We start from the raw sequence: 20,102 nt of genomic DNA, 5'->3' as shown, positions 1-20,102 counted from the left end.
ACTAGGCTACCCTGCCACCTCTACACTCTAACCACTAGGCTACCCTGCCACCTCTACACTCTAACCACTAGGCTACCCTGCCTCCTCTACACTCTAACCACTAGGCTACCCTGCCTCCTCTACACTCTAACCACTAGGCTACCCTGCCACCTCTACACTCTAACCACTAGGCTACCCTGCCTCCTCTACACTAACCACTAGGCTACCCTGCCTCCTCTACACTCTAACCACTAGGCTACCCTGCCTCCTCAACACTCTAACCACTAGGCTACCCTGCCTCCTCTACACTCTAACCACTAGGCTACCCTGCCTCCTCTACACTCTAACCACTAGGCTACCCTGCCTCCTCTACACTCTAACCACTAGGCTACCCTGCCTCCTCTACACTCTAACCACTAGGCTACCCTGCCACCTCTACACTCTAACCACTAGGCTACCCTGCCTCCTCTACACTCTAACCACTAGGCTACCCTGCCTCCTCTACACTCTAACCACTAGGCTACCCTGCCACCTCTACACTCTAACCACTAGGCTACCCTGCCTCCTCTACACTAACCACTAGGCTACCCTGCCTCCTCTACACTCTAACCACTAGGCTACCCTGCCTCCTCAACACTCTAACCACTAGGCTACCCTGCCTCCTCTACACTCTAACCACTAGGCTACCCTGCCTCCTCTACACTCTAACCACTAGGCTACCCTGCCTCCTCTACACTCTAACCACTAGGCTACCCTGCCACCTCTACACTCTAACCACTAGGCTACCCTGCCTCCTCTACACTCTAACCACTAGGCTACCCTGCCTCCTCTACACTCTAACCACTAGGCTACCCTGCCTCCTCTACACTCTAACCACTAGGCTACCCTGCCTCCTCTACACTCTAACCACTAGGCTACCCTGCCTCCTCTACACTCTAACCACTAGGCTACCCTGCCTCCTCTACACTCTAACCACTAGGCTACCCTGCCTCCTCTACACTCTAACCACTAGGCTACCCTGCCACCTCTACACTCTAACCACTAGGCTACCCTGCCTCCTCTACACTCTAACCACTAGGCTACCCTGCCTCCTCTACACTAACCACTAGGCTACCCTGCCTCCTCTACACTCTAACCACTAGGCTACCCTGCCTCCTCTACACTCTAACCACTAGGCTACCCTGCCTCCTCTACACTCTAACCACTAGGCTACCCTGCCTCCTCTACACTCTAACCACTAGGCTACCCTGCCTCCTCTACACTCTAACCACTAGGCTACCCTGCCACCTCTTCACTCTAACCACTAGGCTACCCTGCCTCCTCTACACTCTAACCACTAGGCTACCCTGCCTCCTCTACACTCTAACCACTAGGCTACCCTGCCGCCCCGGTACAGACGGTATGGAACACCTTTGCTATGAGTACGTCTTTGTTTTTTATACTTGGCAATTCAATGCAGAGGCACCAATTTTTGTTTATTTAATACTAAATACACATAGTTTTGAATGCATTTTAAGTAATTTCATAAATGTTGCTTTAAAAAAAATATAAAATACAGAAATCTAAATTCTCAAGCAATGAACCTAAAAACGGTCTGGGGGTATTGCCAAACGTCGAGGCAAGTGTTATAAAGGGCCCAGTGTTTTTGGGTGAACTTCCGCTTTAACTTCTGCACACTGGTGAGAAGTCCCACAACATCCTGCAGCCTAACAGTAACCTAGCCTTGTCTTGAGGATATTCTGATCCTGCAGCCTAACAGTAACCTAGCCTTGTCTTGTCTTGAGGATATTCTGATCCTGCAGCCTAACAGTAACCTAGCCTTGTCTTGTCTTGAGGATATTCTGATCCTGCAGCCTAACAGTAACCTAGCCTTGTCTTGAGGATATTCTGATCCTGCAGCCTAACAGTAACCTAGCCTTGTCTTGTCTTGAGGATATTCTGATCCTGCAGCCTAACAGTAACCTAGCCTTGTCTTGAGGATATTCTGATCCTGCAGCCTAACAGTAACCTAGCCTTGTCTTGAGGATATTCTGATCCTGCAGCCTAACAGTAACCTAGCCTTGTCTTGTCTTGAGGATATTCTGATCCTGCAGCCTAACAGTAACCTAGCCTTGTCTTGTCTTGAGGATATTCTGATCCTGCAGCCTAACAGTAACCTAGCCTTGTCTTGAGGATATTCTGATCCTGCAGCCTAACAGTAACCTAGCCTTGTCTTGAGGATATTCTGATCCTGCAGCCTAACAGTAACCTAGCCTTGTCTTGTCTTGAGGATATTCTGATCCTGCAGCCTAACAGTAACCTAGCCTTGTCTTGAGGATATTCTGATCCTGCAGCCTAACAGTAACCTAGCCTTGTCTTGAGGATATTCTGATCCTGCAGCCTAACAGTAACCTAGCCTTGTCTTGTCTTGAGGATATTCTGATCCTGCAGCCTAACAGTAACCTAGCCTTGTCTTGTCTTGAGGATATTCTGATCCTGCAGCCTAACAGTAACCTAGCCTTGTCTTGAGGATATTCTGATCCTGCAGCCTAACAGTAACCTAGCCTTGTCTTGAGGATATTCTGATCCTGCAGCCTAACAGTAACCTAGCCTTGTCTTGTCTTGAGGATATTCTGATCCTGCAGCCTAACAGTAACCTAGCCTAGCCTTGTCTTGAGGATATTCTGATCCTGCAGCCTAACAGTAACCTAGCCTTGTCTTGTCTTGAGGATATTCTGATCCTGCAGCCTAACAGTAACCTAGCCTTGTCTTGAGGATATTCTGATCCTGCAGCCTAACAGTAACCTAGCCTTGTCTTGAGGATATTCTGATCCTGCAGCCTAACAGTAACCTAGCCTTGTCTTGAGGATATTCTGATCCTGCAGCCTAACAGTAACCTAGCCTTGTCTTGTCTTGAGGATATTCTGATCCTGCAGCCTAACAGTAACCTAGCCTTGTCTTGAGGATATTCTGATCCTGCAGCCTAACAGTAACCTAGCCTTGTCTTGTCTTGAGGATATTCTGATCCTGCAGCCTAACAGTAACCTAGCCTTGTCTTGAGGATATTCTGATCCTGCAGCCTAACAGTAACCTAGCCTTGTCTTGAGGATATTCTGATCCTGCAGCCTAACAGTAACCTAGCCTTGTCTTGTCTTGAGGATATTCTGATCCTGCAGCCTAACAGTAACCTAGCCTTGTCTTGTCTTGAGGATATTCTGATCCTGCAGCCTAACAGTAACCTAGCCTTGTCTTGAGGATATTCTGATCCTGCAGCCTAACAGTAACCTAGCCTTGTCTTGTCTTGAGGATATTCTGATCCTGCAGCCTAACAGTAACCTAGCCTTGTCTTGTCTTGAGGATATTCTGATCCTGCAGCCTAACAGTAACCTAGCCTAGCCTTGTCTTGAGGATATTCTGATCCTGCAGCCTAACAGTAACCTAGCCTTGTCTTGTCTTGAGGATATTCTGATCCTGCAGCCTAACAGTAACCTAGCCTTGTCTTGAGGATATTCTGATCCTGCAGCCTAACAGTAACCTAGCCTTGTCTTGAGGATATTCTGATCCTGCAGCCTAACAGTAACCTAGCCTTGTCTTGAGGATATTCTGATCCTGCAGCCTAACAGTAACCTAGCCTTGTCTTGTCTTGAGGATATTCTGATCCTGCAGCCTAACAGTAACCTAGCCTTGTCTTGAGGATATTCTGATCCTGCAGCCTAACAGTAACCTAGCCTTGTCTTGAGGATATTCTGATCCTGCAGCCTAACAGTAACCTAGCCTTGTCTTGAGGATATTCTGATCCTGCAGCCTAACAGTAACCTAGCCTTGTCTTGTCTTGAGGATATTCTGATCCTGCAGCCTAACAGTAACCTAGCCTAGCCTTGTCTTGAGGATATTCTGATCCTGCAGCCTAACAGTAACCTAGCCTTGTCTTGTCTTGAGGATATTCTGATCCTGCAGCCTAACAGTAACCTAGCCTTGTCTTGAGGATATTCTGATCCTGCAGCCTAACAGTAACCTAGCCTTGTCTTGAGGATATTCTGATCCTGCAGCCTAACAGTAACCTAGCCTTGTCTTGTCTTGAGGATATTCTGATCCTGCAGCCTAACAGTAACCTAGCCTTGTCTTGTCTTGAGGATATTCTGATCCTGCAGCCTAACAGTAACCTAGCCTTGTCTTGAGGATATTCTGATCCTGCAGCCTAACAGTAACCTAGCCTTGTCTTGAGGATATTCTGATCCTGCAGCCTAACAGTAACCTAGCCTTGTCTTGTCTTGAGGATATTCTGATCCTGCAGCCTAACAGTAACCTAGCCTAGCCTTGTCTTGAGGATATTCTGATCCTGCAGCCTAACAGTAACCTAGCCTTGTCTTGTCTTGTGGATATTCTGATCCCGCAGCCTAACAGTAACCTAGCCTTGTCTTGAGGATATTCTGATCCTGCAGCCTAACAGTAACCTAGCCTTGTCTTGTCTTGAGGATATTCTGATCCTGCAGCCTAACAGTAACCTAGCCTTGTCTTGTCTTGAGGATATTCTGATCCTGCAGCCTAACAGTAACCTAGCCTAGCCTTGTCTTGAGGATATTCTGATCCTGCAGCCTAACAGTAACCTAGCCTAGCCTTGTCTTGAGGATATTCTGATCCTGCAGCCTAACAGTAACCTAGCCTTGTCTTGTCTTGAGGATATTCTGATCCTGCAGCCTAACAGTAACCTAGCCTTGTCTTGTCTTGAGGATATTCTGATCCTGCAGCCTAACAGTAACCTAGCCTAGCCTTGTCTTGAGGATATTCTGATCCTGCAGCCTAACAGTAACCTAGCCTTGTCTTGTCTTGTCTTGAGGATATTCTGATCCTGCAGCCTAACAGTAACCTAGCCTTGTCTTGAGGATATTCTGATCCTGCAGCCTAACAGTAACCTAGCCTTGTCTTGTCTTGTCTTGAGGATATTCTGATCCTGCAGCCTAACAGTAACCTAGCCTTGTCTTGAGGATATTCTGATCCTGCAGCCTAACAGTAACCTAGCCTTGTCTTGAGGATATTCTGATCCTGCAGCCTAACAGTAACCTAGCCTTGTCTTGAGGATATTCTGATCCTGCAGCCTAACAGTAACCTAGCCTTGTCTTGAGGATATTCTGATCCTGCAGCCTAACAGTAACCTAGCCTTGTCTTGTCTTGAGGATATTCTGATCCTGCAGCCTAACAGTAACCTAGCCTTGTCTTGTCTTGAGGATATTCTGATCCTGCAGCCGTTGAACCAGAAGAGACAGTTGAATTAGTTGAACATGTGAACGACCATAAGACTTCACAGCACAAACACTTTTGGGACAACTGGCTAGAGTCGAATGGCAACTGGTCAGAATAATGGGACAACTGAACAATAAGGTGGTTTATATGCCGTTGAGGCATTGCAGGTCTGGTCTGTTGGTGGCAACCTCTACCGACCGTTATCTCTCCCAACAGGACAGTGTGGATGGTGATATCTGCTGGGAACAAGGAGCCTGGAGAGCGACTGAAATAGTTATCTCCCTCCCACAGTAGGTCGAGCCACAGCCTTCCCCTGTCCTCCAGTCTGGAGTTCCCCAATAGCACTCTATTCTCTACATAGTGAAATACGTTTGACCAGAGTTATGTGTCCTGGTCCAAAGTAGTGCTCTGTAAAGGGGAGACTTGGAGTGACACAGGAGTGACCCTACTGCACAGCCTAATCTGACAGGGCACAGAGAAACAGAGACTGGGGCCTTTGTCTAGTTGCTCTGCACTGAATAACTGGGCCAGAATGTAGTGTGTGATAGTGAGAATGGCTGGGTGGGTTTGCTGGTTAGTTATCTTGACCACAATACAACATCTCTGGAACACACATACTGGACCAATCAGCTTCCTACCAAAGATGGTCATATTCTGCAAACAGAGTTTGTGTTGTGTAGCCTCAGTTGTATAGTCAGTCTGTTAATTTAAAGAGGTCCTGTTGCATAGTCAGTCTGTTAAAGAGGTCCTGTTGTATAGTCAGTCTGTTAAAGAGGTCCTGTTGTATAGTCAGTCTGTTAAAGAGGTCCTGTTGTATAGTCAGTCTGTTAAAGAGGTCCTGTTGTATAGTCAGTCTGTTAAAGAGGTTCTGTGGTATAGTCAGTCTGTTAAAGAGGTCCTGTTGTATAGTCAGTCTGTTAAAGAGGTCCTGTTGTATAGTCAGTCTGTTAAAGAGGTCCTGTTGTATAGTCAGTCTGTTATAGAGGTCCTGTTGTATAGTCAGTCTGTTAAAGAGGCCCTGTTGTATAGTCGGTCTGTTAACGAGGTTCTGTTGTATAGTCAGTCTGTTAATGAGTTTCTGTTGTATAGTCAGTCTGTAACTTGTTATGGCTGGGGGCAGTATTGAGTAGCTTGGATGAATAAGGTGCCCAGAGTAAACCGCCTGCTACTCAGGCCCAGTTGCTAATATATGCATATTATTAGTAGATTTGGATAGAAAACACTCTGAAGTTTCTAAAACTATTTGAATGATGTCTGTGAGCATAACAGAACTCATATGGCAGGCAAAAACCTGAGAAAACGTCCAACCAGGAAGTGGGAAATTTGATGTTTGTAGTTTTTCAAGTCATTGCCTATCGAATATACAGTGTCTATGGGGTCATATTGCACTTCCTAAGGCTTCCACTAGATGTCAACAGTCTTTAGAACCTTGTTTGATGCTTCTACAGTGAAGGAGGGGGGAATGGGAGCTGAATGAGTCAGAGGTCTGCGAGAGTGGCATGAGCTGATCACGCGCGCTCACGTGAGAGGTAGCTTGCGTTCCATTGCATTTCTACAGACAAAGGAATTCTTCGGTTGGAACATTATTGAAGATTTATGATAAAAACATCCTAAAGATTGACTCTATACTTCTTTTGACATGTTTCTACGAACTGTAATATGACTTTTCGTCTAAACTTTCTCCTAGACTTGCCCACACATCATGAGTTTGGATTGTGTACTAAACGCGCAAACAAAAAGGAGGTATTTGGACATAAATGATGGACTTTATCGAACAAATCAAACATTTATTGTGGAACTGAGATTCCTGGGAGTGCATTCTGATGAAGATCATCAAAGGTAAGGGAATATTTATAATGTATTTCTGACTTCTGTTGACTCCACAACATGGCGGATATCTGTATGGCTTGTTTTGTTGTCTGAGCGCAGTACTCATTATTGCATGGTGTGCTTTTTCCGTAAAGCTTCTTTGAAATCTGACAAAGCGGTTGCATTAAGGAGAAGTTTATCTAAAGTTCCATACATAACACTTGTATTTTCATTAACATTTATGATGAGTATTTCTGTAAATTGATGTGGCTCTCTGCAAAATTACTGGATGTTTTGGAACTACTGAACATAACGCACCTGTAAACTCAGATTTTTGTATATTAATATGAACTTTATCGAACAAAACATACATGTATTGTGTAACATGAAGTCCTATGAGTGTCATCTGATGAAGATCGTCAAAGGTTAGTGATTAATTCTATTTCTGATTTTTGTGACTCCTCTCTTTGGCTGGAAAAATGGCTGTTTCTCTGTGACTAGGTGCTGACCTAACATAATCGTTTGGTGTGCTTCGTCGTAAAGCCTTTTGAAATCAGACACTGTCATGGGATTAACAACACGTTTATCTTTCAAATGGTGTAAAATACTTCTATGTTTGAGGAATTTTAATTATGTGATTTCTATTGTTTTGAATTTGGCGCCCTGCACTTTCACTGGCTGTTGTCATATCGATCCCGTTAGCGGGATCTAAGCCATAAGAAGAAGTTATGTCATATTTATTACCCCCAGCGGACTAGCCATGGTTATTACATAGTTATTACCCCCAGCGGACTAGCCATGGTTATTACCCCCAGCGGACTAGCCACAGTTATTACCCCCAGAGGACTAGCCACGGTTATTACCCCCAGTGGACAAGACACGGTCATTACACCCAGCGGACTAGCCACGGTTATTACCCCCAGCGGACTAGCCATGGTTATTACACAGTTATTACCCCCAGTGGACTAGACACGGTTATTACCCCCAGCGGACTAGACACGGTTATTACCCCCAGCGGACTAGACACGGTTATTACCCCCAGCGGACTAGCCACAGTTATTACCCCCAGTGGACTAGCCACGGTTATTACCCCCAGTGGACTAGCCACGGTTATTACCCCCAGTGGACTAGCCACGGTTATTACCCCCAGTGGACTAGACATGGTTATTACCCCTAGCGGACTAGACACGGTTATTACACAGTTATTACCCCCAGTGGACTAGACACGGTTATTACCCCCAGTGGACTAGACACGGTTATTACCCCCAGTGGACTAGACATGGTTATTACCCCCAGTGGACTAGACATGGTTATTACCCCCAGAGGACTAGACACGGTTATTACCCCCAGAGGACTAGACACGGTTATTACCCCCAGAGGACTAGACACGGTTATTACCCCCAGCGGACTAGACACAGTTATTACCCCTAGCGGACTAGACATGGTTATTACCCCCAGCGGACTAGACATGGTTATTACCCCCAATGGACTAGACATGGTTATTACCCCCAGTGGACTAGACATGGTTATTACACAGTTATTACCCCCATCAGACTAGCCCCAGAAGCCAGTCTCTATGCATGCAGAGACAAAAGGAAGTCTACATTTATCTGCTGACTAGTGAAGTGTACTGGGATGTAATGTGACTCTACAGGGGGTTTCTTCAAAGAGCTGGTTCCACTCTGTTGGGCCTTAAGACAAGACCATTAACTTATTTATTATTTATCGTCTCCTATTGCCTTATATTGCGTGCTTGGCCATGTCTTGCCTCTTAATGACACTTCCTTCGTTTAAACGATGGTTAAATATGAATTACACATAACATAAAAAATAAATCTGGCCATTTCATAGAATGTTTCTTTTGGTCTTGTTTGCTAGTTGGTAACGTAGCCCTCTGCGACACGCATATGCAAGCCAGCTATAATGCTATGAAGGAATGGACGAGTGCTATTCACTTCCTCAGTCCTTTTGCGTAAATCGATCGGCTTGGAGGTAGGATTAAAATCTGCTCTGACAGTCTGTCAGGAATGACAACCTTTCTGTTAATAACTTACCACTGAGGGGGCTGCTTCAAGTACCGACCTGATGCCCTGTCTCTCCCTGACACACGGTAGATATTAGAGAGACCGCACACACACACACATACATACATGCACAATCAACAACACAATAAGGCATGTGTACACACACACACTGATACCTGCATGAAGACCATAACAGCCTGCTGCCTGAATAAAGACCATAACAGCCTGCTGCCTGAATAAAGACCATAACAGCCTGCTGCCTGAATAAAGACCATAACAGCCTGCTGCCTGAATAAAGACCATAACAGCCTGCTGCCTGAATAAAGACCATAACAGCCTGCTGCCTGAATAAAGACCATAACAGCCTGCTGCCTGAATAAAGACCATAACAGCCTGCTGCCTGAATAAAGACCATAACAGCCTGCTGCCTGAATAAAGACCATAACAGCCTGCTGCCTAAATCATTTTACTGTGTCAGTGTGTAGTGACACATCCTTTTACTGTGTCAGTGTGTAGTTTTGGCGCCAAACTGGTGGCAGTTGTGAAAAAAGTGAAGACCCATAAGAGTTGTAGAGGTAATTGAAAATAATGTCATCGTTCATTAAATGCTTTTTTCATTAATTAGACTTCTTCCACTTAAACAGAATGGTCTATCTACTAGAAACTCAATATGTAATAAAAACAACATAAAAACAACATGGACTAAATATATAGGAATATTTTTAAGTTTGAGTGAAAATTAGTTAAAATAGATTTTCTGTTAATTGCCAAGATTACTGAGGAATCCGGTAACGTTAGTAAATTACCGGTAGAGTTGCTCCACGGCAGATAGGGTGAACTTTCTAAAATATGATTTGATGGATCCAGGGAATAGAACAGGATTTGCTTTAAGTGCTTCTTGCACAACAAGGTCAGGGAGAATGCCCTCTTGTAAACCTTTTTACTTGAGCTCTCAGAACAACTCAACAAAACATGGCGAAGTAACATACCGAGCCGTTGGTCAGGGCTGAATGTGTTGGAGCCGTTGGTCAGGGCTGAATGTGTTTGGAGCCGTTGGTCAGGGCTGAATGTGTTTGGAGCCGTTGGTCAGGGCTGAATGTGTTTGGAGCCGTTGGTCAGGGCTGAATGTGTTTGGAGCCGTTGGTCAGGGCTGAATGTGTTGGAGCCGTTGGTCAGGGCTGAATGTGTGTTGGAGCAGTTGGTCAGGGCTGAATGTGTTTGGAGCCGTTGGTCAGGGCTGAATGTGTTTGGAGCAGTTGGTCAGGGATGAATGTGTTTGGAGCCGTTGGTCAGGGCTGAATGTGTGTTGGAGCCGTTGGTCAGGGCTGAATGTGTGTTGGAGCCGTTGGTCAGGGCTGAATGTGTGTTGGAGCCGTTGGTCAGGGCTGAATGTGTGTTGGAGCCGTTGGTCAGGGCTGAATGTGTTTGGACTCGTTGGTCAGGGCTGAATGTGTTGGAGCCGTTGGTCAGGGCTGAATGTGTGTTGGAGCAGTTGGTCAGGGCTGAATGTGTGTTGGAGCCGTTGGTCAGGGCTGAATGTGTGTTGGAGCCGTTGGTCAGGGCTGAATGTGTTTGGACTCGTTGGTCAGGGCTGAATGTGTTGGAGCCGTTGGTCAGGGCTGAATGTGTTTGGAGCCGTTGGTCAGGGCTGAATGTGTGTTGGAGCAGTTGGTCAGGGCTGAATGTGTGTTGGAGCCGTTGGTCAGGGCTGAATGTGTTTGGAGCCGTTGGTCAGGGCTGAATGTGTGTTGGAGCCGTTGGTCAGGGCTGAATGTGTTTGGAGCAGTTGGTCAGGGCTGAATGTGTTTGGAGCCGTTGGTCAGGGCTGAATGTGTATGGAGCCGTTGGTCAGGGCTGAATGTGTGTTGGAGCCGTTGGTCAGGGATGAATGTGTGTTGGAGCCGTTGGTCAGGGCTGAATGTGTGTTGGAGCCATTGGTCAGGGCTGAATGTGTTTGGAGCCGTTGGTCAGGGCTGAATGTGTGTTGGAGCAGTTGGTCAGGGCTGAATGTGTGTTGGAGCCGTTGGTCAGGGCTGAATGTGTATGGAGCCGTTGGTCAGGGCTGAATGTGTGTTGGAGCCGTTGGTCAGGGCTGAATGTGTGTTGGAGCCGTTGGTCAGGGCTGAATGTGTTTGGAGCAGTTGGTCAGGGCTGAATGTGTTTGGAGCCGTTGGTCAGGGCTGAATGTGTGTTGGAGCCGTTGGTCAGGGCTGAATGTGTTTGGAGCAGTTGGTCAGGGCTGAATGTGTTTGGAGCCGTTGGTCAGGGCTGAATGTGTATGGAGCCGTTGGTCAGGGCTGAATGTGTGTTGGAGCCGTTGGTCAGGGCTGAATGTGTGTTGGAGCCGTTGGTCAGGGCTGAATGTGTTTGGAGCCGTTGGTCAGGGCTGAATGTGTTTGGAGCCGTTGGTCAGGGCTGAATGTGTTTGGAGCAGTTGGTCAGGGCTGAATGTGTTTGGAGCCGTTGGTCAGGGCTGAATGTGTATGGAGCCGTTGGTCAGGGCTGAATGTGTGTTGGAGCCGTTGGTCAGGGCTGAATGTGTTTGGAGCCGTTGGTCAGGGCTGAATGTGTTTGGAGCTGTTGAAAAGCATCAGTCTGTTCTGGACGTTCAGGGCCTGTTCTTGTTTTGATTCCTGACACAAATCAAATGATTCATGCCTGGTCCTTTTACCAACGTACTGTGTGTCACGTCACGTTAGTGAAAGTAAAAACAGAGCTTTAATGCAACACACCCACCTACTGGTTGTGATTGGATAGAAATATTGGAGTTATGGCCATCCACTTAAATTCTCTCTGCTCTCTCTCTCTCCGCTCGCTCTCTCCACAAGGGGATGTTTTGGCATTGGAAACATATGTTTACATTGCCAAAGCAAGTATATTTGTCTATATACAATGTTGTAATGATGTGCAAATAGTTAAAGTACAAAAGGGAAAATAAATAAACATAAACCGTTTGTATTTACAAATGGTATTTGTTCTTCACTGGTTGCCCTATTTTTGTGGTAACAGGTCACACATCTTGCTGCTGTGATGGCACACTGATATTTCAGCCAATATATATGTGAGTTTATCAAAATTGATTTTGTTTTCAAATTCTTTGTGTATCTGTGTAAGCTGAGGGAAATATGTGTCTCTAATACAGTTATACAGTTGGCAGGAGATCAGGAAGTGCAGCTCAGTTTCCACCTCATTTTGTGAGCACTGTGCACATAGCTGGTCTTCTCTTGAGAGCCATGTCTGCCTACGGCGGCCTTTCTCAATAGCAAGGCTATGCTCACTGAGCCTGCACATAGTCAAAGCTTTCCTTAAGTTTGGGTCAGTCACAGTGGTCAAGTATTCTGCCACTGTGTACTCTCGGTTTAGGGCCAAATAGCATTCTAGTTTGCTCTATTTTTTTGTGAATTATTTCCAATGTGTCAAGTAATTATATTTTTGTTTTCTCATGAATTGGTTGGGTCTAATTGTGTTGCTGTCCCTGTGCTCTGTCGGGTCTGTTTGTGAACAGAGCCCCAGGATCAGGCCAGGTGCTGCAGACTGTTCTAGTGCCCTCTCCAATTTGTTGATATATAGAGTTGAAGTCTGAAGTTTACATACACCTTAGCCAAATACATTTAAACACAGTTTTTCACAATTCCTGATATTTAATCCAAGTAAAAATTCCCTGTCTTAGGTCAGTTAGGATCACCACTTTATTTTAAGAATGTGAAATGTCAGAATAATAGTAGATAATTGTTTATTTCGGCTTTTGTTTCTTTCATTCCCAGTGGGTCAGACGTTTGTGGAGCAGTGGCTTCTTCCTTGCTGAGCGGCCTTTCAGGTTATGTCGACATAGGACTCGTTTTACTGTGGATATAGATACTTTTGTACCGGTTTCCTCCAGCATCTTCACAAGGTCCTTTGCTGTTGTTCTGGGATTGATTTGCACTTTTCGCACCAAAGTACGTTCATCTCTAGGAGACAGAACCCGTCTCCTTCCTGAGCGGTATGATGGCTGCGTGGTCCCATGGTGCTTATACTTGCGTACTATTGTTTGTACAGATGAACGTGGTACCTTCAGGCATTTGAAAATTGCTCCCAAAGATGAACCAGACTTGTGGAGGTTTACCATTTATTTTCTGAGGTCTTTGCTGATTTCTTTTGATTTTCCCATGATGTCAATCAAAGAGGCACTGAGTCTGAAGGTAGACCTTGAAATACATCCACAGGGACACCTCCAATTGACTCAAATGATGTGAATTAGCCGATCAGAAACCTCTAAAGCCATGACATAATTTTCTGGAATTTTCCAAGCTGTTTAAAGGCACAGTCAACTTAGTGTATGCAAACTTCTGACCCACTGGAATCGTGATAGATTATTTTACTTATAATTTACTGTGTCTGTAAACAATTGTTGGAAGAATTGCTTGTGTCATGCACAAAGTAGATGTCCTAACTGACTTGCCAAAACTATAGTTTGTTAACAAGAAGTTTGTGGAGTGGTTGAAAAACGAGTTTTAATGACTGCAACCTAAGTGTATCTAAACTTCCGACTTCAACTGCATGTTAAAGAAGGTGGGGCTTAAGCTGCATCCCTGTCTCAACCCACGGCCATGTGAAAAGAAATCTTTCTCTCCCTCTCTCCCTCTTTCCCTCCTCCTGCAGAGCCCTAGCTGAACGGCTTATTGACAATGAAGTCTCTTGTGATGGTTGTGGCTGGCGTGTCTAATTTACATATATCTGACGAGCAGCCTAGGAATTAGCGGTGCTGAGTTCCCCCAAGAATAACGCCTCCTTTCTCCCTCCCAGACATCCCCCTGATCCTCTCTGCCATAGTGAAAGAACTTCACATTACCTCAGCTTGGAGCACCAGCTAACTAGCTAACAACTGGTCCAACCAGGCCAGAGAGTTTGGTGTGTTATGTTTATGTTACATTATAGGGAATCATAAAGTATATGGGGAGTAGGGGGTGGTACTGGTAAAATATGACCCTATCCTCTCCCCCGTATCATCCCCCCTCATCCTCTCTGGGATGAAGAACCCTTTTGGAATCCTTTTTCTAAGAGCGTATAGCCCAGTCCGTTTCTAGGCCCAGTCCGTTATGTTGTTTACCTTGACTCAACTACAGACTAACTGGAGAGGTTTCCCAGCCGCTGGGTCTAGCATAGCACAGACATGAAGTGCACACACACACACACACACACACACACACACACACACACACACACAGCCATTGGGCCTAGCATAGCACAGACATGTAGTACACACACACACAGTTGTGTTGTGACAAGGTAGGGTTGGTATACAGAAGATAGCCCTAGTCCATATTATGGCAAGAACAGCTCAAATAAGCAAAGAGAAATGACAGTCCATCATTACTTTAAGACATGAAGGTCAGTCCATCATTACTTTAAGACATGAAGGTCAGTCCATCATTACTTTAAGACATGAAGGTCAGTCCATCATTACTTTAAGACATGAAGGTCAGTCCATCATTACTTTAAGACATGAAGGTCAGTCAATACAGAACATTTCAAGGACGTTGAAAGTTCCTTCAGGTGCAGTCGCAAAAAAACCAAGAGCTATGATGAAACTGTCTCTCATGAGGACCGCTACAGGAAAGGAAGACCCAGAGTTACCTCCGCTTTAGAGGATAAGTTCAGAGTAACCAGCCTCAGAAATGTAGGTCCAAATAAATGCTTCAGAGTTCAAGTAACTGACACATCTCAACAGTTCAGAGGAGACTGCGTGAATCAGGCCTTCATGGTTGAATTGCTGCAAAGAAACCACTACTAAAGGACACCAATAAGAAGAAGACTCTTGTTTGGGCCAAGAAACACGAGCAATGAACATTTAGACTGGTGGAAATCTGTACTTTGGTCTGATGAGTCCAAATTTGAGATGTTTGATTCCAACCGTCGTGTCTTTGTGAGACGCTGTGTGGGTGAACGGATGATCTCCGAATGTGTATTTCCCACCATAAAGCATGGAGAAAGAAGTGTAATGGTGTAATGGAGGAGGTGTGATGGTGTGGGGGTGCTTTGCTGGTGACACGGTCTGATTTATTTAGAATTCAAGGCACACTTAACCAGCATGGTTACCACAGCCTTCTGCAGCGATATGCCATCCCATCTGATTTGGGCTTAGTCCCACTATAATTTGTATTTCCACAGGACAATGACCCAACACACCTCCAGGCTGTATAAGGGTTATTTTACCAAGAAGGAGAGTGATGAAATGCTGCATCAGATGACCTGGCCTCCACAATCCCCCAATCTCAACCCAATTGAGATGGTTTGGGATGAGTCAGACCAGCGAGTGAAGGAAAAGCAGCCAACAATTGCTCAGAATATGTGGGAACTCCTTCAAGACTGTTGGAAAAGCATTCCAGGTGAAGCTGGTTGAGAGAATGACAAGAGTTTGCAAAGCTGTCATCAAATATATTTTGATTTGTTTAACACTTTTTTGGTTACTACATGATTCCATGTGTTATATCATAGTTTTGAGGTCTTCACTATTATTCTACAATGTAGAAAATAGTAAAAACAAAGAAAAACCCTTGAATGAGTAGGTGTATCCAAACTTTTGACTGGTACTGTATATACATGATCACAGTCTTCACAGTTAACTGCAGTATTTATGCTGCAGTAGTTTATGTGTCGGGGGGCTGGGGTCAGTTTGTTATATCTGGAGTACTTCTCCTGTCCTATTCGGTGTCCTGTGTGAATCTAAGTGTGCGTTCTCTAATTCTCTCCTTCTCTCTTTCTTTCTCTCTCTCGGAGGACCTGAGCCCTAGGACCATGCCCCAGGACTACCTGACATGATGACTCCTTGCTGTCCCCAGTCCACCTGGCCATGCTGCTGCTCCAGTTTCAACTTCCACCTGACTGTGCTGCTGCTCCAGTTTCAACTGTTCTGCCTTATTATTATTCGACCATGCTGGTCATTTATGAACATTTGAACATCTTGGCCATGTTCTGTTATAATCTCCACCCGGCACAGCCAGAAGAGGACTGGCCACCCCACATAGCCTGGTTCCTCTCTAGGTTTCTTCCTAGGTATTGGCCTTTCTAGGGAGTTTTTCCTAGCCACCGTGCTTCTACACCTGCATTGCTTGCTGTTTGGGGTTTTAGGCTGGGTTTCTGTACAGCACTTTGAGATATCAGCTGATGTACGAAGGGCTATATAAATCAATTTGATTTGATTTGATTTGAGTTAACAGTTGGTTTAGAGTTTAGGATGCCAGACGTACGTACATTGTCACAGTCTTCACAGTTAACAGTTGGTTTAGAGTTTAGGATGCCAGACATACGTACATTGTCACAGTCGTCACAGTCCGGTAGTCCAGCTTTCTGAATTGATCTCTTGACCTCCAGGGAGAAGTTGTCAAACTCTGGTTTGACCGTCCGGAGCAGCGTGACCGTGTTGAGGGCAGAGTACGCCTGTCGCGCCTCACTGTCGTACCTATCCCCTCGCTTCCACGAGCCGTTGCCTAGGAAACCAAACAGGGAGAGATGAAAAAGAGGTGACATTTTTGACATGTTGAAAAGTTTCTGTCTATAACCATGTAGTGCAGCGCTCGGCATGGAGATGTGCATAGTGGGAAGGTCTTTACAAGCATTACAACATGCCCAAGCATCACAACATGGCCAAGCATTACAACATGGTTGTATATATGTAGGGCTGGGAATAACAGAGTATATATGTAGGGAACAACAGAGTATATATGTAGGGCTGGGAACAACAGAGTATATATGTTGGGCTGGGAACAACAGAGTATATATGTTGGGCTGGGAACAACAGAGTATATATGTAGGGCTGGGAACAACAGAGTATATATGTAGGGCTGGGAACAACAGAGTATATATGTAGGGCTGGGAACAACAGAGTATATATGTAGGGCTGGGAACAACAGAGTATATATGTAGGGAACAACAGAGTATATATGTAGGGCTGGGAACAACAGAGTATATATGTTGGGCTGGGAACAACAGAGTATATATGTTGGGCTGGGAACAACAGAGTATATATGTAGGGCTGGGAACAGAGTATATATGTAGGGCTGGCAACGTTGTGCTGATGTGTATTTTTACCGTAGGACGAGGAGTTGAAGAGTTCGATGTTGAAGAAGATGTAGCTGCCGTTGGTGAGCCTCCTTCTGTGAACCGCTAGCATGATGTCTCGGACAATGTCTGCTCCCGCACACATGATAACAACTGCAAGGAAACGACATGAAGGAAACAGTGTTACAACTCAACCCAGCAACAACAAGACGAGAAGACATGGAGGAAACAGTGTTACAACTCAACCCAGCAACAACAAGACGAGAAGACATGGAGTAAACAGTGTTACAACTCAACCCAGCAACAACAAGACGAGAAGACATGGAGGAAACAGTGTTACAACTCAACCCAGCAACAACAAGATGAGAAGACATGGAGGAAACTGTTAAAACTCAACCCAGCAACAACAAGACGAGAAGACATGGAGGAAACAGTGTTACAACTCAACCCAGCAACAACAAGACGAGAAGACATGTAGGAAAGTGTTACAACTCAACCCAGCAACAACAAGACGAGAAGACATGGAGGAAACAGTGTTACAACTCAACCCAGCAAAAACAACAAGACGAGAAGACATGGAGGAAACAGTGTTACAACTCAACCTAGCAACAACAACAAGATGAGAAGACATGGAGGAAACTGTTTCAACTCAACCCAGCTTCAACAAGACGAGAAGACATGGAGGAAACAGTATTACAACTCAACCCAGCAACAACAACAAGACGAGAAGACATGGAGGAAACTGTTACAACTCAACCCAGCTTCAACAAGACGAGAAGACATGGAGGAAACTGTGTTACAACTCAACCCAGCTTCAACAAGACGAGAAGACATGGAGGAAACTGTTACAACTCAACCCAGCAACAACAAGACGAGAAGACATGGAGGAAACTGTTACAACACGTTTTCAGCCTCAGAGATACTGGGGTGCAAAGGAGCAAAATAAATAAATATGTATGGGGATGAGGTAGGTAGATAGATGGGCTGTTTACAGATAGGCTAAGTACAGGTGCAGTGAACTGTAAAAATGCTCTGACAGCTGGTGCTTAAAGCTAGTGAGGGAGATGTGAGTCTCCAGCTTCAGAAATGTTTGCAATTCGTTCCAGTCATGGGCAGCAGAGAACTGGAAGGAAAGACGACCAAAGGAGGAATTGGCTTTGGGGGTGACCAGTGAGATATACCTGCTGGAGCGCGTGCTGCTATGGTGACCAGTGAGCTGAGATAAGGCGGTGCTTTACCTAGCAGAGACTTGTAGATAACCTGTAGCCAGTGGGTTTGGCGACGAGTATGAAGCGAGGGCCAGCCAACGAGAGCGTACAGGTCGCAATGGTGGGTAGTGTATGGGGCTTTGGTGACAAAACGGATGGCACTGTGATAGACTGCATCCAGTTTGTTGAGTAGAGTGTTGGAGGCTATTTTATAGATGACATCACCGAAGTCGAGGATCGGTAGGATGGTCAGTTTTACAGTTTTATGAATGAAGGATGTTTTGTTGCAATATAGGAAGCCGATTCTAGATTTAATTTTGGATTGGAGATGCTTAATGTGAGTCTGGAAGGAGAGTTTACAGTCTAACCAGACACCCAGGTATTTGTAGTTGTCCACGTATTCTAAGTCAGAGCCGTCCAGAGTAGTGATGCTGGGCGGGCGAGCAGGTGCGGGCAGCGATCGATTGAAAAGCATGCATTTAGTTTTACTTGCGTTTAAGAGCAGTTGGAGGCCACCATACAGAATGGTGTCGTCTGCGTAGAGGTGGATCAGAGAATCACCAGCAGCAAGAGCAACATCATTGATGTATACAGAAAAGTGAGTCTGCCCGAGAATTGAACCCTGTGGCACACCCATAGAGACTGTCAGAGGTCCAGACAACAGGCCCTCCGATTTGACACACTGAACTCTATCAGAGAAGTAGTTGGTAAACCAGGCGAGGCAATCATTTGAGAAACCAAGGCTGTCGAGTCTGCCAATAAGAATGTTGTGTTTGACAGAGTATAAAAGCCTTGGCCAGGTCGATGAATACGGCTGCACAGCAATGTCTCTTATCGATGGCGGTTATGCGGTTATGATGTCGTTTTGAACAGGCTAGTAATAGGGGTTGCAACAATTTCGGCAGATCATTTTAGAAAGAGAGGGTCCAGATTGTCTAACCCGGCTGATTTGTAGGGGTCCAGATTTTGCAGCTCTTTTAGAACATTGGCTATCTGGATTTGGGAGAAGGAGAAATGGTGGGCGCTTTGGCGGGTTGCTGTGGATGGTGCCGGGCAGTTGACCGGGGTAGGAGTAGCGATGTGGAAAGCATGGCCAGTCGTAGAGAAATGCTTATTGAAATTCTCAATTATAGCGGATTTATCGGTGGTGACAATGTTTCCTAGCCTCAGAGCAGTGGGCAGCTGGGAGGAGGTGCTCTTATTCTCCATGGACTTTACAGTGTCCCAGAACATTTTTGAGTTAGTACTACAGGATGCAAATTTCTGTTTGAAAAAGCCTTAGCTTTTCTAACTGCCTGTGTATATTTGCTCCTAACTTCCCTGAAAAGTTGCATATCACAGGGGCTATTCGATGCTATTGCAGAACGCCACAGGATGTTTTTGTGCTGGTCAAGGGCAGACAGGTCTGGCGTGAACCAAGGACTATATCTATTCCTAGTTCAAATTTTTTTGAGAGGGGCATGCTTATTTAAGATGTTGAGGAAGGCACTTTTAAAGAATAGCCAGGCATCATCTACTGACGGGATGAGGTCAATGTCATTCCAGGATACCCCGGCCAGGTCGATTAGAAAGGCCTGCACGCAGAAGTGTTTTAGGGAGCATTTGACAGTGATGAGGGGTGGTCGTTTGGTCGCAGACCCATTACGGATGCAGGCAATGAGGCAGTGATAGCTGAGATCTTGATTGAAAACAGCAGAGGTGCATTTGGAGGGCGAATTAATTAGGATGACATCTATGAGGGTGCCCGTGTTTACTGATTTGGGGTTGTACCTAGTAGGTTCATTGATCATTTGTGTGAGATTGAGGGCATCAAGCTTAGTTT

At 45.4% G+C, this 20,102-nt stretch overlaps 1 protein-coding gene across 1 annotated transcript in view; it reads right to left on the bottom strand.

Annotated features, from left to right (window-relative positions):
• Positions 1-20,102, bottom strand: part of LOC109880156 (atrial natriuretic peptide receptor 3-like) — a 91,005-nt gene that overhangs the window by 24,853 nt on the left and 46,050 nt on the right. Inside the window, exons 2-3 of the mRNA XM_031816561.1 lie at positions 17,103-17,225; positions 16,326-16,501 (exon numbers count right to left, since the gene is read on the bottom strand). Coding sequence (XP_031672421.1) covers positions 16,326-16,501; positions 17,103-17,225 — 299 coding nt within the window. The remainder of the gene's footprint in view (positions 1-16,325; positions 16,502-17,102; positions 17,226-20,102) is intronic.

The sequence above is a fragment of the Oncorhynchus kisutch genome, linkage group LG3 (assembly GCF_002021735.2).
Source record: "Oncorhynchus kisutch isolate 150728-3 linkage group LG3, Okis_V2, whole genome shotgun sequence".
Lineage (NCBI taxonomy): Eukaryota > Metazoa > Chordata > Actinopteri > Salmoniformes > Salmonidae > Oncorhynchus > Oncorhynchus kisutch.
The sequence above is the reverse complement of the archived record's forward strand: the minus strand, read 5'-3'. Positions and strand labels throughout refer to the sequence as shown.